This window comes from Candoia aspera, chromosome 10, assembly GCF_035149785.1.
Source record: "Candoia aspera isolate rCanAsp1 chromosome 10, rCanAsp1.hap2, whole genome shotgun sequence".
NCBI classification, from domain to species: Eukaryota; Metazoa; Chordata; class Lepidosauria; order Squamata; family Boidae; genus Candoia; species Candoia aspera.
The window spans coordinates 12,581,368-12,604,292 of record NC_086162.1 but is presented as its reverse complement, the minus strand read 5'-3'; the positions used below and the strand labels follow the sequence as shown (position 1 = coordinate 12,604,292).

General features: G+C 45.6%; 1 protein-coding gene across 2 annotated transcripts; it reads left to right on the top strand.

Annotated features, from left to right (window-relative positions):
- The first annotated feature begins 837 nt into the window (after nt 1–837).
- Nucleotides 838–22,400, top strand: FGR (FGR proto-oncogene, Src family tyrosine kinase). 2 transcript variants are annotated; one of them, XM_063312647.1, is made up of 12 exons: nt 838–900; nt 5,340–5,602; nt 6,898–7,000; nt 7,610–7,708; nt 9,090–9,193; nt 10,496–10,645; nt 13,986–14,141; nt 15,385–15,564; nt 16,982–17,058; nt 17,229–17,382; nt 18,338–18,469; nt 19,907–22,400. In XM_063312647.1, the coding sequence occupies exons 2-12, from the start codon at nt 5,353–5,355 to the stop codon at nt 20,119–20,121; spliced, it is 1,620 nt and encodes a 539-aa protein (XP_063168717.1). In that variant the 5' UTR covers nt 838–900; nt 5,340–5,352; the 3' UTR covers nt 20,122–22,400. The 2 variants fall into 2 exon arrangements, with proteins under 2 accessions (XP_063168717.1, XP_063168716.1); XM_063312646.1 differs by lacking the exon at nt 13,986–14,141 and adding an exon at nt 12,784–12,948.
- The last annotated feature ends 525 nt before the right edge of the window (nt 22,401–22,925 follow it).

Genomic DNA, 22,925 nt, shown 5'->3' with positions numbered 1-22,925 from the left:
CATGCTTGTGAATTAATACTTGTGTGAGTTGGTGTTTGAAGCTGAAGTCACCCTTCTAGTTTGGCTTAGATTCCAATTCAGCATTTGCGGGGGGTGGGGGGACAAGTGGGTTCTCTCTCTCTGAACCTCTTCCATTTGACTTTTTCAAAAAGGAAATTTTGGACACAATAGTGGGTTCAAAAGACACTTTCTATACTTTGGCATTTAAACTCAAGCTCTGCCTGGTACTTAGGCAATGGGGCAAGTTTTTTACATCATGAATAAATGAATGCAAACCCTAGTTTGCACAAATGATCAACCATTTGACCTTTGCTGCCATTTAATACAAGGGCAAGGCTATCTGTGGCAGATATTTTGTAAAAGTAATTCCAAATATATCCACGGGCCCAAAGATCTGTTTGTTTATTCAGGGCATTTTCGCAGCCAACCCTTAACTTAGAAGGCAATAGGGAGAGAAGGAGAAATAAAACTTCACAAAGGATTAAGAAGCAATTGGGAAGTTTATAAAACAAAACCAAATCACAGAGGAAAATAGCATTTTAAAAAAAGGTTTCTTGTGGAATATGCGTTAAAAGGCTACATACAGTGGGGGAATTTGTGTATAAAAAGTCTGTTGGGGGAGCTTTGACAAATGGAAACATGGATTTTCCAGTCTATTTTTAAAATAAAATTCCATAAACCAAATTGATAGACGCAACTACTACTCTGCTAATATAGCTGGTAAAACAGACCTTTATCCATGTATTTTAGCTTGGGGGATTCGGGCAAGTGCAGCAAAATAGGGCCATATCCTTTCGCATCAGTTTCTAAGTAATTATCCTCCTTTGATTTTTCCATAGACCCCTGTTCTCCTCCAGCAAGAAACATGGAACAAGTGAACTGACGTGAAATCCCATTCTGGTGAGCCTCTCCTCTGGCGTAGTGGGGTGGGTGGATGGAGCACACCACTGGTTTGGAGGAATGTAGGGGGCATAGAACATGGTCTTGGAGGACGGGAGGAAGAGCCCCTACTTCAAGCAGGGCCAGAGTCCATTCCAAGAAACGAATTTGACAGAACTTCCCAGACAAGCTCCTCCTAATTCATACGAAGATAAAGTGCGGGGAGGGGAGCACGTTCAGACTTGCAAGACTCTGCTCCTATAGCTATTACAATAAAAGTAGTTGTAGACCTAAAGTATATTGGGTTCTTGATCTGGGCTACTTTATAGGGCTGGCAGGGGAAATGGGTACAGACCACCATGAATGGCTCTCCTCCATCTTAGGAGGGTTAGAGTTAAGGGGTTCAGGTTTAAAGATGAAATGAAGCCTCTGGTGTTTCTTCCAGATTTGGAGGAAGATATGTTAAGAACCCTGAAAGCCATTGCTCTGCCAAATCTTCCATCTCTTTTTCCTGGGTAGGAATGTGCCTCATCTAGAACAGGGATGGGCAACTTGCACCCCCAGATCTGTTCTTTGCAGTCCTCAGAGCCCCTCCTGACCACTGTGGTTGGAAACTGGTGGCAAATTTTCCTATGTGGGAAACCCATGAAGGCATAGGCGTGTTTACCTATCACTTTGCTTTTTGTCATTCCACTTGATTTTATCCTGCATCACCCCTGCTTCATCTGTGTAAAACTGGTGGAAACAGTTTGGGGGTGAAGAAAAGAGTGGTTGTGGGGTGTCCATTAGAATCTTGCACTGCCACAAAAACACCTTGTATGCAGAGGCTATCACAAGGCTGCAGAGTAGCAGTGAGATGAATTTGCAGTGCTGTGCCTCTTCCTGTGCCTTTGATCTGTGACAATATCCTGGGAATCTATCATGTAGCTGAAAGAGAAGTTTGGCCAAGTTACTGTCTGCCTCCCTTTCCATATGCCCCTTACTGCTCTTCCATTACTAACCAAGGGCTGCTGTTGGCAGGTGCCTTTGGGGTCCCTGTCATTCTGAATTAGGACATATCTTCAGCCCTGTGCTTACTGCTCCGGCAGTCTTCACTCTTCTATGCTTACAACCCCCAACTTAGCCTGGGGAAACTTTCTGGATGCAGTTCTGCTTTTGCCTTTCTCCTCTCTGTAAACAAGGGAAGGATCTGCATTCTGAAGGGAGGAAAGAATTCTGGCCACAATCCAAAACCCCCAAATTAACACAAAACAACATCAAAATTCCCCTTCCAATATGGGTTGTTTGTGCCTTGAGCTTAGAGAAGGGTAAGGATAATACCTTAAGATAATCCAGGTTAGCCTGGGGTTTTGTATTGCTTTGATTTTTATGCAGAATTGTTCTTTGCTTCTGTGCTTCCTCCATTTTTATTCCTTCAACTATACTCCAGATGGCGAAGAGAGATCAGAAGACACTCTAGTTTTATGTTCCTTGGATAGTAAGGAATATTGTCCAGCTGGCAAGATGCTCTCTTTCCTCAGCCTTCAAAAATGTTTGGTCATAACTCTCTTCCTCCAGGATACCTCCCCAGCTGAAACCTCAGCTCCCAAAGGGGTTGGGTTGACCCTGGAAACCCCCCAAAACATCTCTAGTAGTTTTCTCTTATCCCTGAAAACTCACACCCCTTTCTGGATCCTCCATGAATGTCCACAGATAAATGAGGGAAGCCCAGTTTCCCTGCAGTCTCATTTCCTGTGGTTTTCCTGTGCCAAAACGTAGCAGAACTCAGCCTTATATGATGCAGCTTTTTCACTGAAATGTTTGTGGAAGTATAATCAGCCACACTCTGGCCGTGAAAAGGACTGGGTTAGAAGCCAGGATTAAGCCAGGATTAAGATAGGTTGGGATTTACTGCAGTTTGCCAGAGCTTTGGATACAGCCTTCAAAAACTGCAGTCGAACTCTCATTTACTGATTCAGGGGGAATCAATAGTAATTTCAGGAGTAGTTATATTCATTGTATTTTGTCAACTGAATTTGAAGGACACTTAAATTAGATCCAGTACAGTTTTACCCCTGGCCCCATCCACTTTTTGAAATATGTCCTGCTTCCTGGCATCCCATTCTAAGGGCAAAGATGTCTCTTAGCCTGAAAAAGGTTTCCTATCCTAAGAAGCTTAGCAAGCTGTTTTGTCCCTAACATAAAGCCGCCTGTGAGTGGAGCTCAGCTTCTGGTGATGTCCAGAATGTGGCCACAGTACAGAGCTGGCTTCCTTTCTTCTGAGATTTTTTTTTTTTGTCTTGTCTTGCCAGTCAAGCTTAGAGCTGTTTATTAAGTACCAACCAGCTCTGATGCTGCTTACCTTTTTGAGATCAGCGAAGGTTGGCTGTGTGCTACCACAAGATGCTAGGCTGGGGGAAGGAACGGAGATGGTATGGAAAGACATAAAAGGGTTGTTCTGCTTTTATTTGTAACTTCAAAGCTATTCTGCTCCATCTGAGCTCCCATTTTACACCTGTCTCCAAAGTAGGCAAACTTTGGGATATAGTGGACATCTACCTGCTTCTCTGCTTTTGTGCTACTGAAGAGCCATCTCTCCTCATAACATGAAAGGTGGTTCTTGAGGTGATTCTTCTCCTTTAGGGTGCTGTGTAGGAAAAGTGAAGTTGGACCAGTTCCTTCTTGTTGAGATACCTGCATTTGATATCCTTTTCCTCCAGGTTCTAGTTTGGTCCCTTTCACAGCCTCTGATTAACTCTACTTTTGGGGTTGATAAACTGCAGCTTATCTTGGACGATGAGAAAGAGAGCCTGGTTCAGTGGTGTTGTTCAGCAAATTTTGTCTATAGGCCTAAATGTTTTAGGGCTTTTCCTTGTTAGATGGAGCATGTTTTATTTTGAAAATGTTCAGTCCTCTTACTTTGTTTAAAAGTGGTGAGATGGTGCACTTTCTGCTCCCTGGTCTTGCCCTGGTGGTATCTGTGGCCTCCTTGGATCATTCTGAACCTTTCTAAATGTTGTTTGTGATCCATAGCTTTTCTCCCTAACACAGATGCCTTCTCTTTGGACTGATGTGCCAAGCAGGTTGCCATGCAACCAACAGACAGCAGGAAGAAAGAATGGGATGGGGGAAAAACCCAACTGAATTCAACAGTACTTGAGAAAAGCAAAGCCAGAAGTGTATTTTTCCTTCCTCCTCCTTTGAGACTCATGTTGAATTATGTCTTCTCAGCTGTGTGGCCGCCATTATCTCTGCTTTTTCTGATGGGTGAATGGCAACTCTACTATATCAATGAGGCCAGGAATCTTACAAGCAGACCTCTGTTTACAGCTGGAGAGAATAAGTCTTCTCTCCCTCTCCCCAAGTTTGATTCTCATACCTCTTTGGTTATTCTTTACTAAGCAACTTGTGCATCTGTGCATCTGTGTATACGTATTTAATGCACTGGGTTGGTCACTGCAGTTCAGTCTTGGGTACCTCCAAAGAACTACCATGTCAATTTTATTTGTTTTTGTTAATTTTGCTTTATTAAAGTTAGGGAAAAGGAAAGCCATGCCCTCTGCAAATACAAATATCCCAGCTGATGCATTTTGAAGATTGCAAAACAGTATCGTCCAAATTTGATAACAACAAATTTGTAACAGTATTAGTGGATAAATGGAAAAAAATGGTGGTGGGGGAAATTATAGAAAGGGTATCATTACAGGGAAGATAATTTAAGGAGATTAGATGGAGCATTTTGCAAGCCCTCTGTCAAAAAAAGAGCCAGTTCAAATACTGACCAAGGACACATGTCAGTGAAGCTGCACTGTAAATAAGAGGGTTTGTCTGCTCACTGTTACAGAATTCTTTTCTTCATTACATCCCATGCTGGAAGTGTTTATAATGCTTGGTATGTTGATACATTTCCAAGTAAAAAGTCTTTTTTAAGTTTCCCATCAAATCAGATTTTGGGAACCTGGTGTTCTGGAGATGCTTTAAACACTAGTTCCCACAGTCCCCTTTTAGTGGCTATGTTGTATGAGGATGATGGGAACTGAAGTCCAAAACATTGTTGGGGTAGGGTCAGCAGCTAATCTCTCCCTGGAATATTGCAATTCAACATAGCACTCCATCCTCACTTCCTTTTCCCACTTTTTCTCCTGCTTCTCTCTCATGGCGTCCCGCTTCATGCTAAACCAAAATCTGGTTCATTGGGTTTTGGCTTCGTGTGTTCTGTGAATCATGGTTTATAGCACAGAATGTTTTAATCAAACTGTGTTGTGGCAAACTATGGCATAGCATGAGGAGTGAACACAGCCTCTAATGGAGCCAGGATGTGATTTGTTTGGATGAAGCCTAGTGTGATCTGTTGAACTATCCATTGCTGTTAGCAAACTTTAGTAAATAGTGCCACATGTTGTATGAATCAAACCAGTTGGGGGTTATTCAGTAAACTATGGTTAAACAAACCACTCTTTTTCTCTCTCCACTTCCTGCAGCTGCTGCCCAGCAATGGGTTGTGTGCAATGCAAGAAAAAGAAGGGAAACCAAACTCAGAACAGCAGCAATGATGGGACAATTAACCCACCCCTGAACTCCTGCTGTGATCCTAACTCCTCCCAGCAGAACCCCCCCAGCTTCACCCACATCCCAGATTTCAACAACTTCCCAAGGACGCCAGGGCCTTTGACTTCAGTTGGTCCTGGGGGCTCTGGGCTCTACCCGACACCCTCTGTTCACATGCCAGCAATTGGGATTACAGGTCAGTCTTCGCAGCAGCTCTGCCACCAGCTAGGAAAATGATGGGTGGGTTCATATTTTCCTTTCTTTCTCTTTCTCAGTTTGTTTATTGTTTCAGGATTGTGTTTGATATGTGAGGTCATCTTTTCAAAATGTTTATTTATTGCTAGTATTATTATTGTCAGTCCCAATCAGTCCACTGGTGGATGAAGGCCTCTTCATTTATTTTTATTTATTTTATTTCAGAAATCTATAAATCCACCCAACTCTTAATGACTCTGGGTGGCATAGAGTAAAAACGATAATACAATTGGGGGAAAAAAAACACCCAAACCCCAGAAGAAAAACAACCATTAAAAGACAATCAGACTTGCAGGACCTGTCATCCACTGTCACTAAAGGTTGTGGACCATGATCTACCACACTGATCCAAGTGTGGGTTTGTAGATAGATGGTTTTGGACTTCCCAGGCTGGGCTGAGAGGGAGCAACAGGCCCAGAGTCACCCAGCAGGCTTCTGTGCCTAAGAGAAGATGAGAACCTGGGTGCTGGTCCAACACCTTCACCACCACACCATCTTCACTCTTGGGCTATGAGTAAGAGACTGGTCCAAAGTCAACCAAGGATCTTGTGTGGCTGAGGGGACTAGAACCTGGCTCTCCCACTCCTAGTACAGCACCTTCACCACACTTGTTCATTTGTTATTTACTTAAACTCTTAAAAAACTATTCTCAAATAATGGTAATGGGAGTGGGGTGGGGATTGTTTTCATTTTTTTCCCAAAGGAAAGGGAGGTAAATGTCAATGAAGGTCTGATGGGTAAGATGTGGGGATCTGGTAGTAGTTTTGAACTTCCTGTCTTTTGTTGTACAACTACTCATGCCCACGGTCCGCAGCCTTCCTAGTTTCCCACCCTTTGGTTAAATCCCAAGGCAAGACATCATGTGGGAACTTTCCTGGGGCTTATTCAGTCTGGGAAATGAGGGCAGCCAGGAAGATGACAGAGTGATGGAGAGACAAAACCAAACACCCCCAAAACAGTGGCACTCATGGGCACTCCATGAAAATAAAATAATAAAATAAGCTCAGGAACTGTATCAGACAAATTTGAGAGGGAGAACTACAGAAGCCCATCTTGCAGAGGAGAACATTTTCAGGACATTGGAAGACACCATGACTTTCCACCGTCTCTGTCCAACTGTTCAAGAGACGTGGGGCGGTGAGGGTCTTCTATGGACCCAGGATGCCATAAATGGCAAGGCATCCAAGGCTGAGCTTGTCCTATGGAACTTCTCATGGCCTGTCGCTCTCTTTGCAGGTGGAGGAGTGACCCTTTTTATTGCCTTGTATGATTATGAAGCCAGAACAGAAGACGATCTGACATTCATAAAGGGAGAGAAATTCCACATCATCAACAATACGTGAGTATTGGGCTCTGACCTGATGGGCACATGGGGCATCTTCTTTGCTGAAGCTAAGCAGCATCGACTTGCGGTGTCTGGATGGAAGTTTGCCAAGCAATGTATGTCACTTCCAATCTCTTCAAGGGGAGCATTGGCAGGATGGATGGATGGGTGGGTGGGTGGGTGGGTGGGGCAACTTGCAATCTTAGAGTGGAGGTGAAAAGGCCCAGGCTTCTTTAACCTCTGACTGTAGAACTGCACACCTGGGATAACCATGGGCTGAGTTTAGCTTTATATGCATGTCTATACGGGTGTGCTCATGTGCAAAACAAGCAGTAGCGTGTGAGTTGCAGGGAAGTCTGTGCTCATCAGCTTTCACAGATTTCACTGTGGATTGAGGGTGCACTGCAAGTGTGAAAAGAGGAAGGCAGACCCCCAAAGAGGTTTTTGGCCAAGTAGTCCAATATGATCTACTGTTGATTGACAATAGCTCTGCGGAGGGTCAACTCATTCTTCACCAGCTGCTTCCTGTTTCTTTTAATTGAGCTGCTCCCTGGATGTCTGTATCTTTTTCCTGGTGAAACACCAAGCAGGGGGTCACTTATGTTGCATTTTTCCCCTCTACAGAGAGGGTGACTGGTGGGAGGCACGCTCCCTGAGCACTGGAGCCACTGGCTACATCCCCAGCAATTATGTGGCCCCTGTGGACTCCATCCAAGCAGAAGAGTAAGTATTGGGGGGTTAGGGAAGGGGGTTGGAGGGGTGTTGAAAAAAATCCAGTGATATTTGGCAAAGGTACTGTAACTGAATTCTCTGAGCCTGGGAGCGGTGATGGGCATTTCCGAAGGACTGCATAGATCTTCCTTTTGTGTTTGCTAGATGGGTGGCAACCTCACCCTGAGTCAGGAGATAATTAGGAAGCAGATCAAAGTAATCAAAGAGACCTTGCTGTAAATCACTCACTGATAATTTTATTTTATTTATTTATTTTATACACCACCCATCTCACTATAAAAGCCACTCTGGGTGGCTTACAGATAGAGTAATGAGGGCTAAAGTACACGTGAGCCAGTTTGGTGTAGTGGTTATGGCATCAGGCTAGAAACTGGAAGACTGTGAGTTTAGTCACACCTTGGGCACAAAGCCAGCAGGATGACCTTGAGCCAGTCCCTCTCTCTCAGCCCTGGGAAGGAGGCAATTGCAAACCACTTCTGAAAAACCTTGCCAAGAAAACTGCAGGGGCTTGTCCAGGCCATCTCCGAGAATCGGACATGATTGAATGGATAATTTTTTTAAAAAGTACACATGTCCAGTTTCAGATCAGTAACAAATCTAGCACTTGCATGTCATCACACGCTAGGCTTGGTTCATTTGCCTTGTTTAACCTAGGCTCCAAGTCATGAGCACTGATGGTGAGCAGGAGGGGGGCCCTATCCAGGGGCAAAAACGCATGCGTAGTTTAGAGACTTTGAGCTGTCATTCAAAGAGACACGGAACAGACCCGCCTTGACTTTTGGGGGTTTATCTGTCTGGGTTTTCCCACGCTTCTTCAGTTTGGTAGGATTGATGTCCTGACTAAGCAAGAACCACGCCGAGACGAGGAAGAAGTCTCTAGTGCTTTATTACTGCTACATTAGACAGAAAATCCTACCAAACTGAAGAAGCGTGGGAAAACCCAGACAGATAAACCCCCAAAAGTCAAGGCGGGTCTGTTCCGTCTCTCTTTGAATGACAGCTCAAACTCTCTAAGCTATGCATGCGTTTTTGCCCCTGGATAGGGACCCCCTCCTGCTCACCATCAGTACTCATGACACTCCAAGCCCAGGCCATTTAGTTAGCTCATGGTTCAATGTCTTGCATTAATTCAGTAGTCAGGTGAAGCGAGTGGGGAGAAGGAAACCATTCTTTGTTTTTTTTCCCACTATTGGCACTTTATTTCTTTATTTCTCACATTTATATAGCTGCCCATCTCACAATAAAGTGACTCTATTGTAAGGTGGCTTAACAATAAGAAAAAATTGTGTGGGGTTTACTTTTATTCCCACTTTATGGTAGCCTTGGGTGAGGATCAGTTTTCATTCCAGAGCATCCCTTCTTCCTTCTCCAGGTGGTACTTCGGGAAGATTGGCCGCAAGGATGCTGAGAGGCAGCTGCTGTGCCATGGCAACCCCCGGGGGGCCTTTCTCATCCGTGAGAGTGAAACCACCAAAGGTATCACTGGGGCGTCACCCCCTTTCCCTTCCCTTCCCTTCCCTTCCCTTCCCTTCCTGCAAGCCAATGGGGGACAGAATGGTGTACGGTGTTTCCAAATTCTCCCCTCGTAGCTTAGGCTGCTGCCTTCTGGTCTGCTGGAGGACACAGTCCCATCTAGTGCCTGGAGAAAAAGTATTATCTTGCCTTTTTTCTACCTGGTTTCATTGGATTCCGTACAAAGAAGTTGCTTTAGAAACTTCAAAGGAGATGAGAATTTCAGTATTATTCTCACAGATGGAGCATGGTGTTCCCACCCTTAGCTGTGTGTGTGTGTGCACGCCAGCCTTACTAGGCAGACCAGACAAAAAACACTGATCTAAACATAGAAAAACAGAATGACAAACAATATGAGAGGACCATATAGGGGAACAATATGAAATACCTCTCAAACCCAAAACAGAGCATAGACTTTTGTGAATAGCTTTGTTGTAGGGCTAAATACCCAATATCCTACAGGCGCAGAGTCTGCTCCTGCCAGTGTGACTATGTGAGGTCCTGGTTCGAGGCAAGGCCGCCCAGTGAAAAGAAAGAAGATTTAGAAAGAGAGAATCCACTGGTATTGGGGGGTGGGGGGCTTGTTTGAGACTTCCTGTGGGGTTCTGGTGTTGTGGGAAGATGTAAGCCTTCTCTAAGCAAAGTGGTCTTAATCAGGATTGGGGATGTGCACACTTATACAAGGGTAAACAAAAACAATACAACCTCCCTTTCCTCTAATTAAATAAACTGTGTATGGAGAAATACTTGGAGCGTAATTGGAAAGGCATTTTGTAAAGGCTGGGCCACTGTGAAAAACATCTCTGTCCAATTCATCCCTGCCTTGCTACCAATTGCAAAGTGAAGTAGGGCCTCGGATATTGGTTGGAGCTTTCAGGGAAGAATATTTGAGATGAAGCAAGTCCTTAAGGTATCCAGGCTGCAAATCCTTTAGGGTTTTTCAAGTTAATCAAAAACTGAATGGCTTTATTGGGTTAATTATAAGCATGCATCAGACTGAAGAGCACGTGAGTGACTTTCAACATTCTCTTTGGTATATCACCATGTACATCCTATTATCTGAGGTCCTATATTTGGGGAGGCAAGGAATATGTTGACCGTCCCAGCAAGGCTAAACTACAATCCCCAGCATGCCTTGCAGTTGGCCTCTCTGGCTGAGGTCTCTGAGAATTGGAGTTCAGTGACATCTGGAGAAGTGTCAGTAATAATGCCAAAATAAGATTGCTCCCACACGACCCACTTCTGCTTCTCTTCTCCTTTGCCTAGGTGCCTACTCACTGTCTATCCGGGACTGGGATGAGATGAAGGGAGACCATGTCAAGCATTACAAGATCCGGAAGCTGGACAGCGGTGGCTATTACATCACCACCCGGACCCAGTTTGAGACTGTGCAACAGCTGGTGCAGCATTACAGAGGTAAAGAGTGATGGATTTGGGGGGGAGGGGCATTAGGCAGGATTGGTATGGGAAAGGTCAGCAAGTATCAGCCCTTCAAGATTGTCCAGATCAGGAAACAGACTCCAGTAAAAGACTAGAACTGAGCTTGATTGAGGTAGGCAGTAATAACAGATTGTTGCCAGTCTGATTGTGGTTTTCCTTCCCTCCCTCTTATATCTCAGTGTGCCAAGGGGTAAGAGTCCAAGTCTCTTCCTAATTTCACCTCCTTTCCCAGAGCTCAGGGAATCCTTTTGCCCTTTATGTTTTCATAATGGCTTCTGAATATTTTTCCCAAGGCCATCTCCATGGCTCTTCACAGCAAGGGACTGGCAGGAGAAAGGTGGCAGTTCAGGCTCTTTGGGCCTTCTCCTTGGGGTGTTTTTGGGGTGGTTGGTGGAGGGTTATTTTATTGGGGAAAAAATGTGGTAGGACTCACGTTTTCAGGAGCCTTTTGTCTCTCCCTTCAAGATTGTTAGGGTTTCTTTGTCATGGTTCAGGAATAAATCGAACGGACTGAAGTTGCACAGCACCGTTTGATAAGTGGTGGCTGATCAGTTTATGGCTGAGCATGTTCTGCAACCAATGAGGCTGGTTTGGCTAACCATAGATTCAGGCCTTGTGCAGCCATCAGGACCCAATTCCAGTGGGTGACTGTTCCTTAAAAATGGATTCAGGGAAGGGCAAGGTTCCACTCATCTTTTCTGTTGTAGTCTTGGCCTGGATTTAGCCTATGTTGCTATGAAACAAATACAGGTAGTCCTTGACCTATGACCGTTTGGTCAGTGACTGTTACAAGTTAGGATGACACTGAACGAACAGTGGTTACAACTGGTTCCTTGGATTTCCAGCTATCCCAGCACTCCCACAGTCACGTGATCGCAATCTGGGTACTTGGCAACTGATTTGCACTTATAACCCTCCCCTGTACCCTCACGTGCCCCCTCACTTCTCTCCTACCCAGCAGCAGCCACTTACCTGCCTGCAGGCCTGGGACTTGCAACTTCCTGCCAGCTTCCCCACTGACTTTGGCTGTGAGAAGCCGGCAGGAAATTGCCTCACCTAACGACTGTGGGGTTCAGTTAATGATGTCAACTGGGACTGCAGGGATTGCTGTTGCTAAGCGATGTGGTCATGCTTTATGACTGTATTGCTTAGTGACAGAAATTCTGGTCCCAATTGCCATCGTAAGTCAAGGACTACCTGTAAACAAATCATATCTATTAAATAAACACAAAGAGGGGTAAAATAGTATCCAATGTATGTCCCTTCAAAATATCCAGGGCTACCAGCTCAGGGGTCTGCTGCTGAATTTTGCATGCAGAGGCTTTCGAAGGTCAAACTTCCCACTTTGACAATACTTTAAAAACTCCCTGTTTTCCTGGTTTCTCCCCTATTTTACTTTCCAAAGGGGAAGAAAAGATGGGGAATAATTATTGGCAAGTGGATTGAAAAGATGCCCGGCAAGATAGCAAGCCCAGCTAAAAGTAATAGTCAGCATTTGTACATCCAAAGTGAGGATATTTGAGGCTTCTTTTGGGCAATGGAAAAGCAAAAGATTTTAGATTCCCCCCCCCCCAAAAGAGGAATTAACACTAAGTGGCTCTCCTAGCAACTTTGATTAGAATGGATCTCAAATCCTGAAGGGCAAACCACACCTTTCCCCAGCTCTCAGTTATGGCTCCATCACTCCTTTCCCAAAAAGTTAAAGCAAAATGTTCCTTCTGGTGATTGTCTGTCCGAGGTGCCATGGTGGATCCTGCGCTGTCCAGCTGGTTGGACTAAATGACTTTTAAGGTTCCTTCCTACTCCATGATTCTATTACCTTCATGGGTTCATCCTGGGAAGGGGGTGGGTGGGCTGGAAACTTAATAACTGCAACTGTTTTATCACCTCTTCAACAGGTGTGCAGTGATGCTAGAGTCCTCTGCTGCCTTTCTGTGGGCACTGATAACTCTCTCTGGGCTTCAGACTGAGTGGTGGGGAACAGCATTTTCCCCCTGGTTGCTGTCCAGTTTGTTCTCATCTCACCATCCTTTGCTTCTCTCTCTTTCGCCTCCTGCCTCCCTGTTCTTCCCCCCTCCCTGCACCGCCTTGGTTTTGGGGGCTTCTTTTGCAAGAGAGAGCTGCAGGATTGTGCTGCCGCCTGGCCGTGCCGTGCCCTAAGGGGATGCCCAAACTGGCGGACCTGTCTGTGAAAACCAAAGACGTTTGGGAGATTCCTCGCGAATCGCTGCAGCTCATCAAGAAGCTGGGCAATGGGCAGTTCGGGGAAGTGTGGATGGGTACGACCACCATCAGGAGGCTGTGCAGAAGAGTGGAGGAAGAGGAGGAGCTGGCCTGGCCTGGGGACTGAGGAAGGAGGGGGCTTGCCAGTGCTGCCCCTGCGATAAAGGAAGGGGACCTTCTGCATCCTTAAGTCATTCTCCCAGGATTGCCGCATGCCTTTCAGTATAGAAAAGTCACAGGGCAGAAGGACTTGGGAGAAGATGCAGGATGAATTAAAGGAAGCCCTTCAGACAATAGGTATTTAAACAATGGAACTCGCTGCCATGAGAGGTAGGGATGGCTGCCAACTTGGAGGCCTTTCAAAGTGAGTTAGAGAAATTTGCAGTGGAAAGAGTCTAGCAGTGTTTATGAATCCTGATTCTCTACAAGCTCCAGCATGGGAGGCAGCACATGGCTCTGATTACCAGAGGGGAGAGCATGATTATAACCATGTGCTCCTTGTGGGTTTCTTAACCCGTGGCATCTGGATGGCTTCTCCTGTGAGAAGAGAACATAGAATTTGATAGGGGGTTGGTCTGAGTTGGGGCAACTCTTCTTCCATTCTCAAAAGCCTTGGACGGCAATGTGGAGGTGGCCCTGGTGGTGCCTGGAGACCTAAGTTGAAGCAGTGACTGATTTGTGATCAGATGACATTCCAGCTCAAACATTCATGCTACCCTGTTACATCTGTATTCTGAACTAGGCGTTAGCTTACACGGGCTTTTTAAAAATAGCCTGCATTTGATTTCAGTTGAAATCCAAAGGTTACCAGGATACAGTAGTGGAGACTTTAGCAGACAGGTAAAGTCTCTGCCATGCCCCGAATCTCTCAACATAGGCACTGAAGATGCAGGAATGTGATGTTCCATTGCTGCTTTAAAAGCCAAGGGCACCACCTGGTGGTTAAAGTTAATATTGCTGCCTGTGCTCAGCTCCTTCTCACCCTCTGCTCAGAGCTCCAGCCTCCTCTCCTGGGTGCATTCTCCATTCATCACTCCATTTCCCATCTCATTTCATCCCATCTCTCCACCCGCCCTCATTCCACCCCTTACAGAGTTCAATGATGGTCTCTGCTACCTCCTAACCAAAGTCTGCCCCACCCTGAGGCCCCAGACTATGGGACTGTCTAAAGATGCATGGGAGATCAGGCGTGAGTCCATCCACTTTGACCAGAAGCTTGGCATGGGCTGTTTCGGAGATGTGTGGCTGGGTAAGGCAAGGGGTCAGGGTTTTCTTCATCATGGTTGGAGGGCACACATGGACAAGCTGGGCAGCCTCCCCTGCAGGAGGACACATTTTAGGTTCAGACGATGCTTGAAGATCATTGACTAGACCCCTTGCAATATGAATCTTACCCCCCTGCTTCATTTGAGAAGGCAAATTCCGGGGAGAAGACAACAAAGAAGACTGCATGTAGAGCACACTAGTGCTGTGCAGTGCATTGGCATCAGTTCCAAGAAGGTGCTTTAGAGCTTGCAGGAGAATGAGTGTAACACCCATCTGCAACTCTTTAAAGCAGCCACATCTTTTCTCTGGATCGTGTGGCTACCATGTGACTTAAGAGCATATCTTTCTCCCACCAAGAATTGCATATATTCCTTTAAAGTGCAAGACCCATAGAAAATACTGCAGGGCAGAGCTCCTTGTCCCGGTCCCAGCCAATCAGCCACGCCAATTTGCAGGATATACCTTTCCAGTTCTTGCCCTGCTTTTACATTTTCCCCGCAACAGTCAGGGCTCAGATCTACTAAGCTCCTAACTGAGCCATTTTGGATCTCCCCTCCTTTAACTGTTTTTTTTCCCTCCAATTTTTGTTTTATTCCTTTTTAATTTATTTTGATTGTCCTTTTGTAAAAATTGGGTCCCTGTGGATGTGCTACAACATCCATCTGATACATTCTCTTTAAAGATCCACATTTATAGAACGAGTTATTAATCCAGTGTTGGATAACATGGGGCATCCTACTTAAAACTGCGCTATTGTTGCATCTGTTAGAAAGAAGTAAATCCACAGACTAGCTCCTGCCAGAAAAAAAAAAAAAGGTTGGAAAATTGAACCTTAAGAAAGATATACCTATCCAAGGAAATGTTAGCTGTGGGAAGTAGCTTCTTTTGAATGGAGTGTGCAGGCATTCCTGTCCCATCATTTCTTCCTCATCTCATTTGTTGTCGTTCACCTCATTTTAGTTGTTTAGGTCAGCTGCCCCTAACTTTGTGCTCCCAAGATGGGTTGGGGGAATTCCCAGGATCCTGGACCCGGCATAGACCTGAAGGCTAGAGATTCTAGGAACTGAAATCCCAACGCATCTGGAGGGCACTGGGTTGGAGGACGCTGAACCTAGACTTCTTTCAGCCATGTCCATTTCCACAAAGTTGGTGGGGGAGGCCCTAGGTGCTGGGCCCCTGTCCTCTTGATACTCAGTGACCCTGTCCCTGGTTCTTGCTGGTTCCAGGCACTTGGAATGGCACCACCAAAGTTGCGGTGAAGACGCTGAAACCTGGGACCATGTCTCCAGAAGCCTTCCTGGAGGAGGCCCAGATCATGAAGCGCTTACGGCACGACAAACTGGTGCAGCTGTATGCCGTGGTGTCAGAAGAGCCCATTTTCATTGTTACTGAGTTCATGAGCCAAGGTTAGATAAGCTACCTCCAGCGACAGGGACCCCGCTGGTTGGTGGGTGGCAAGGTGGACAACCAGCAGGCCTCTGTGAATTGGGTGGAGTTGGAACGGTTGATTCAGTTTGAACCATCAGGTCAGTCTGATTCAAACCGTTGAGTCTGGTCAGAAATTTGATTCAGTGCCTTGAATTTGTTCACACCAAATTGTCCAAGTCAGGCACTTTCCTCCTCGATGTTAAACACGCTTGTGTGCATGGAGCCACACAAGGTGTCCAAATCTGAATAAATTCAGAGAGACTTGATTCAAGGATTGGAATGGAATCCCAGCTGCGATTCAGAAACTTGATTCGGGAAAATGACTGAATTGCCTCCAGATTGAACATCCACCCAGCACTACCAGAATAATACCTGAGTTAAGATCAGAAAGATGCCCAGGGCCCAGACAGTTGACTCAGAATGAAGGCCATGGGTGCGTCCACTGACATTAAGCAGGCCTAGACCCACTCCACAACCTGGATGGAAGACCCTCGGGAGGGTCCCGTTATGAATACAGTGTTATCAAGGCACATGGGTGGTCAAGACAGTAGCACCATGGAGAGAGCCAAGTAAAAACTTTCTCCTTTAGGGTCACTCTTCCCAAGGTATGTTCCTTTCTCAAGAAATGGAAAATGATACAGCATAGGCAGCATGGTGCCCGCTGGCCTCAGGATGCTTACAGACATCTCTTACCTTCTATCAGGTGTCCTGCCAAAGACTGGAGGGTTTTTGTTTTTGTTTTTTTGGTCTTTTTATTAAAATTAAATGTGAGCCTGGCACCCTGCAAAGGAACATGCCAATTTGTAGCAGCATCATTATTTCAACATCGGTCCTATGAAAATTCTTAGATTATAAAAACAGTTTGTGGCTCCAGCTTCATGCTTGTGCTGTGCCTGGCCATTAAGCCTCCTCCTTCCTGCAGCTCCCCGCTAAAAGTAGCCTAGGGTTAGGGTCTCCATCCCAGGCAGGAGGAGCAAATTCAGGGTGCTGAAGAGCAGATTCAACTGTTGGATTTCAGGTTTTGTGGCCTCCAGGTTCATCACACTAGCCATACTGGCAAGCTGTCAGAATCCCAAATGGGCCCACCAGTCTGAGAACATGTTCATCCCTAGACTAGCTCAAATTCCTTCACCTGGTGCCCTCCAGTGCTTCTGGAGTTTGGCATGATGGGAACTGTAGTCCTGACACATTTAGAGTAGAAGGCTGGGGAATGGATTCCCAGTGTTTTGTCTCAGATACACAGTTGGATCCTGTGTCCTTCAAAGATATTTGTTCTAAGAAGAGTGGAAAAGAACTGGAGTAAGCAGCCGGTACACAGCTGCTGGAAGTGGATTATAGGGAAACGCTCCTACCAAGAAGTTGCCTTGCTGATTTCCCACCTCTTCTCTTCCACAGGTAGTTTGCTAGATTTTTTGAAAGACAGAGATGGTCGTTTCTTGAAGTTGCCCCAACTGGTGGACATGGCAGCACAGGTAACCTGGTGGGAAGGGGGCAGTCTCAGCTGGGAATTGGGAGCATAATTTTCTGACCCAGTTGGAGGGGAGAGAAGGCTCTCCCGAACAGTGGAGAACAGAAGGAGCTGCATCGATTGAGTCTCCTGTGACATCTCATCCCTGCCTTTCTGCTTCTGCACACAATCCAGATTGCAGCCGGAATGGCTTACATTGAGCGAATGAATTACATCCATCGGGACCTGCGTGCTGCCAACATCCTTGTGGGTGACAACCTTGTGTGTAAAATTGCTGACTTTGGCTTGGCCCGACTCATTGAAGACAACGAATACACAGCTCGCCAAGGTAAACTCTTGGGGCACCCTGGAGCAGAAGCAAGAGTCACCTTTAAACAGGCTAGGCTGTTTGTGCAATTAGCCATTGATTGGCAGATGCTGTCTGTGCTCTTGGGCAGACAGGTTTTCTCATTGCCATTTTAGCAGGAGGTACCCCACTGACCCTGAGGACTTCTTTGTGCAAGGCAGAATCTTCCACTGAGCAGTGGTCTTTCTACGATGCAAGGGGAGGCGACCAAATGACTTCCAGAAGTTCTTTCTAAAGCTTATCAAATGCGATGCCTCAGAACTGGGCACAATGTTCCAGAAGCAGCCTGAGGTTTGCAGAAGGAGTAGTGAATCTAGAATCAGCAAATCGATGGTACTCCAAGACTGCTGATTAGCAGAGAGGACCATGCCCCAAATGTCACTGACATCAGGAAGGATGTGGCTAACGTCCAAACTAGAGCCCAACATCAGCCATGTGAATCTGGGTTCTCATGCTCTTGGTGGCTGTTGTGTAAATCACATCCAGGTGTAGACTGGCCCATCTTCTCAAAAGAAGCAGGCTTCCTCCATCGTACACCGAAAACAGGAGAAAGCAAGCAAGAAGGGATTTGCTTTGAATTGCTTGTACACGAGGTTCACATTTAGAAGCAAAAATAGTGGCTGGAATCCTTGCGCTGTCATCTTAGCATTTTTCCTTCTAAAACTTACTGATCAGCACTCAGAGGGACTTGTTCCTTCATCGTCCTGATTGGTGCTGGAGGCTTCTGGCAACATGAATGTTGTCAGAAAGTGTTCTTACTCTTTGCTGGCTTTACTTCTTGAGGGGAGAGGCAGGTATGATCTGTGCCCAAGAAGAACTCCATTTTAAATTCACAGATGATCTTTCTCCCACAGTGGAGAAAGTATGGGCCTTTCTCATCCAGGTGGCATCTCCTTCAGTACAATCTTAACCTCTTAATTCCATCTCCTTGCAATAGGTGCCAAATTTCCCATCAAGTGGACAGCTCCAGAAGCCGCTCTCTATGGCAAGTTCACCATCAAGTCAGACGTGTGGTCCTTCGGCATCCTCCTGACAGAGCTCGTGACCAAGGGCCGAGTGCCTTACCCAGGTAAAGTTGGAGAGGCTCCCCTCATCACAGAGGGGAACTGTTGCAACATTCACTGATGCCATAAACCCTCTTTTGAAATGGAATTGCCATTTGGTTTACATCATGCATTAAACCATAATATGCTTAGTTTGGATTGAGTTCAGCGTTTGGTGCAATCCAGTCATTGCAGTTGGTGCAATTTTAGCAGTGTTTATGCTTTTAGCTTCTTGTATGGGGTACTGGCTGAACCTAATCAGCTGTGCTTCATTGGATAAACACTGGCTAATCTGCTCCTGGTTTGGCTTAGGACTGAGCAACTTCTGCAGGCTTGAAGGTCATCACAGGTTCATGCAGTTGATTGAGGACTGTATTCCAAACGTCAGTGAGACCCAGATCCAGAGTTGACCTGATTTGTGTGGAGTAGTGGTTGGGAGGGTAAAAAAGAGGTAAAGTGGCTCTGCAAAGCACATATGTTTTGCCCCTCACCTTCACAATCTCTGGAAAACTCCCCCAGAAGGCCAAATTTTAGCCCCCTACCTATTCTGTTGGAGTCTGGGGACCACACTTTTTGCACACTTGAGTTGGTATGTTATGCAAACCCAGCTCTGTGTATCCTTGCATAGCTCCTGCCTTTTTGATGTGGCTTGATTTACCAAATTTTGCAGTGGATCATGCCCTCATGTTATCCAATCTGTCTGCAGTCCCTGTGAATTACATGCTGGTCCTCTCCTTGATTTTACTTTTCGTATGCATGTCTCTGTGTGTGTGTGCCTTTGAATCAGTCCTGGCAACAATTTCAAGAGTGGTTTGCCCTTGCCTTCCTCCTAGGGCTAAGAGGGGTTGACTGGCCCAAAGCCACCCAGCTGGCTTCATGTCTAAGATGGGACTAGAACTCACGGTCTCCTGATTGCTAGCCTAGTGGCTTTAATCACTACAGGTAGTCCTTGACTTACGACCATTCATTCAGCAACGGTTTGAAGTTATGATGGCACTGAAAAAAGTGACTTATGACCATCCTCACACTTATGGCTGTTGCAGCATCCCTGCTGTCACATGGTCAAAATTCAGGTGCTTGGCAATCAGCATGTATTTACGAAGGTCGCAGCATCCTGCTGATCACCATTTGTGACCTTCCCAGTTGGTTTCTGACAAGCAAAATCAGTGGGGGAAGCGGATTTGCTTAACAATGATGTGATTTGCTTAATAACCATGTGATCTGCTTAACGGCCGCAGTGATTCACTTAACGGCCATGGCATAAACAGTCGTAAAATCAGGTGCAGTCAGGTGAAGCCTCACTTAACTACCACATCGCTTAGCAACCAAAGTTCTGGTCCCAACTGTGGTCACAAGTCGAGGACTACCTGTACACCAAACTAGCTCTCCCTTGATTTCATAGAGGCCCATAATAGGGCCATCCCACCACTAAGTCTTTCTCTCGTCACATTCCTCTCGTGCAGGCATGAACAACCGGGAGGTGTTGGAACAGGTGGAACGGGGTTACCGCATGGCCTGTCCTGGGAATTGCCCCCCCTCGTTGCACGATCTGATGGTGCAGTGCTGGAAGAAGGAGCCTGAGGAGCGCCCCACTTTTGAATACCTCCAGACATTTCTAGAAGACTACTTCACTGCTACGGAGCCTCAGTATCAGCCGGGAGACAACAACTGTAACTGAAGGGGCTGCTGACCAGGACTGGGACCTTGGAGAGCGCGCTCTGTGAGGACCGCTCTCGAGTGTGGTGTGAGACTGGGACGCACTGAGATGACCTCCCCCCCGTCCAGCACCAGGAGCTGAGGGTCCCATTTTGTAGAACTGGGATTTGGTTCCTTTCTCCTTCATCTTAATTTTAATTTTATTCTCCTCTGGGAGTATTGCTTTCTTATTATTGTGATTTTGTGTTTTAAATTCTGCCTCATCCTGAAGAGCTCCCATGCTGGTCTTTGGAGATTAAAAAAGATGGGGATGATGATGATGACGATGATGACGATGATGAGCAGCCAAGGCTAGAGATGGCAGGAGGAGAGGAATTTGCTTCATAGTGCATCCTCTCTTAATTAAGTTGCTTCTCTGTGAAAGTTGGAGAACCTTCAGCCCTTGAAAGAGCCCCTTTGGCTTTGTACTTCAGCCCCCTTTGATTCCAGTCAACAAGGCACTGTGGGAGTTGTAGCGCCAGATGTTTGCATGCACCTTTTCCCTAACCCTGCTGCAGCCAGTAAGGATAAGGGTAGGAGGGCTGCAGGACCACAGAATAAAGAACTTTGCACAATGAGATATGTTACCTAGCCATCCTGCAACCAGTGCCCTCCAGATGTGACTGCAACTCTCAGAATTCATCAGCTTGCAAAGGCCATGCTGGCTGGGAACTCTGAGAGTTGTAGTCCTGTGGCATCAGATATGGGAGGTTGCTGTTGAACCCCAACTGCCATGATGCCATTGGCCAAACAATCTAGGTTTGGTAAGCATGTTTGAGTCCTGCAAGATCTGGAGAGCCGTGGTACTCTGTTCCTCCCCTACAACATTCTGGAAGGTGGGCATGATGTGGACAGTGGATACCACATTTCTTCTCCCTCCTCATTAGCTCTGATGCTCTGAATTCATGACTTGGTACTATCTGGGAACATATCATGTCTGAAATCGCTGAGTTACGACCATGATATGAGAATGAACTTACGTAAAATCCATTATAGGTTTATAGGTTGATCAAGCAATATCAGCCTTTTTCTTGTGAGGGTCAGCTTGGCTTTCGAATTATATATTGGGGGCTGCACTTCAAAAAGGAGATGGGGCCAGGACAGAGCCCTAATTCACTGGTGCATAAAGGAAGCAGACAGTGTTGCCTAGGATAACTCAAGGGGAAATTGTATGCCAAAATGGCTTTGGATCCTGTTTGCAGAAGGAGAGAGTGTCTGAGCAGATTCCTGTGGAACTGTGAAGTGTCTGTTCCATAGCCACATGGTGCCTTCTGACAATAAGACAATGCTCCTTACCAGATGGGGGCTTGTGCACCATCCATTGAAAATTAATGATTTTTGCTTGTCAACTGGGAACCGTTCCAGATGTTCCTTACCAGATGTGCTGGGACTGCAGTGTCCAAAATTCCTAGCCAGTAATTACAACCCTAACACATTTGGAGGGACTTGGTTGGAAGAGGCTGGCTTATCTGGTATCCATATCCCAATTATCTCCCACTAACCTTTTCTCCCTCTGCACAAGAATCCTCTAATCTAAAGCTCTGGCAGGTGTGTTGAGGAATCTGCCACAGATCATTAATAGGACCCTAACCATAATCTTTGGAGGAAAGCTATGCCTCCAACACCAATAAAAGAAGGTCCTAAGTCAGAGTTGTGGCCTCCCAGGTACATTTAGATTAAAATTCCATCATCCTTGATCATTGTCCTTGTTAGTTGGGACGGCTGGAAGTTGGAGTCTGGGAACATCTGGAGAGCCACTGGTTCTCCAAACTGTCCTAAGAAGTGCTTCAGTAGAAATTTTAGAAGACAAGTGTTGTAGATGTCTAAAAACAGCTACAATAAAGTCTGCTGTAGATCCAAGGGGAAAAACTTGAGTTTCCCTTCATTTCCATCCCTCTGTAATTTGAAATACTGCCAAGACACTGGAAATTGCTGAAATGTGAACTACTGCATTGCACTGGGCTGATTTCTGAAGGATATGCAGATTTACTGAGAAATAAGCATAATTGCTTATTTCAACCTTGGTTGCTGAACAGATCACCACATTATGGCTTATTATTGATGAACCAGGCCAATGATTTAACATTGCTTCCTTTCAGGTAAGAATATGAAAGATTTAAATCCTTAACTGTGGTCAGCATGTAGGATTATGACCAGGGCTCTTATAGTTTGTAAACCATGGTATATTGTATAAATCAGCAAATTATGATTCATTAAACTATTAACAAATAAACAATGGTTTAGCACAGTGTGTGAACCGAACCAGTGTTTCCCCTTGCAGGATAGCATTTTCCCAGTTTATGCCATATGATTATGGCAGAATTAATCATGATCGTCTTCCCAATGGCATAGAATGAGACCCAGGGAGACCCTAAGTCATATCTGGATAACATTCATATGAATAAGATGTTCAGGAATAATAATGCATATTCTCCTTCCTAAAGAGTGAGATTCATACTAGCTTCTTTCTTGGAAATTCCCATGTTTAGTTCATTCATTTATAGAGCATCCAGATATAATTGCCAAATTGTGAATGCCATCATTTTCTTGTCACCCCATTTTTGAGATCTTATTTTTAGCTTTTAATAAAATGCAATTGCTGCAGTGGTCTGTTTATTATAAACAGGCTAAAGCATTATTACAGTTTCCAAGGGCTGCTGTGTCTTAAGTTAAAAGCTTCCTGCCTGCTGATTCTGCTGCTTTTATAGATTTTTGTACAATGCATTACCTCCTCATTTAGTCAGCATCTGTTTCTCTTGATCAGGCTGGGGAAGGGTGTAAATATCC

Excerpts from the sequence above, each read along its gene's own strand:
- FGR (XM_063312646.1), top strand. The coding sequence starts at position 5,353 with ATGGGTTGTGTGCAATGCAAGAAAAAGAAGGGAAACCAAACTCAGAAC. Across the intron at positions 5,603-6,897 it reads GCCAGCAATTGGGATTACAG|GTGGAGGAGTGACCCTTTTT; the intron begins GTCAGTCTTCGC and ends CTCTCTTTGCAG. Across the intron at positions 7,001-7,609 it reads TTCCACATCATCAACAATAC|AGAGGGTGACTGGTGGGAGG; the intron begins GTGAGTATTGGG and ends TCCCCTCTACAG.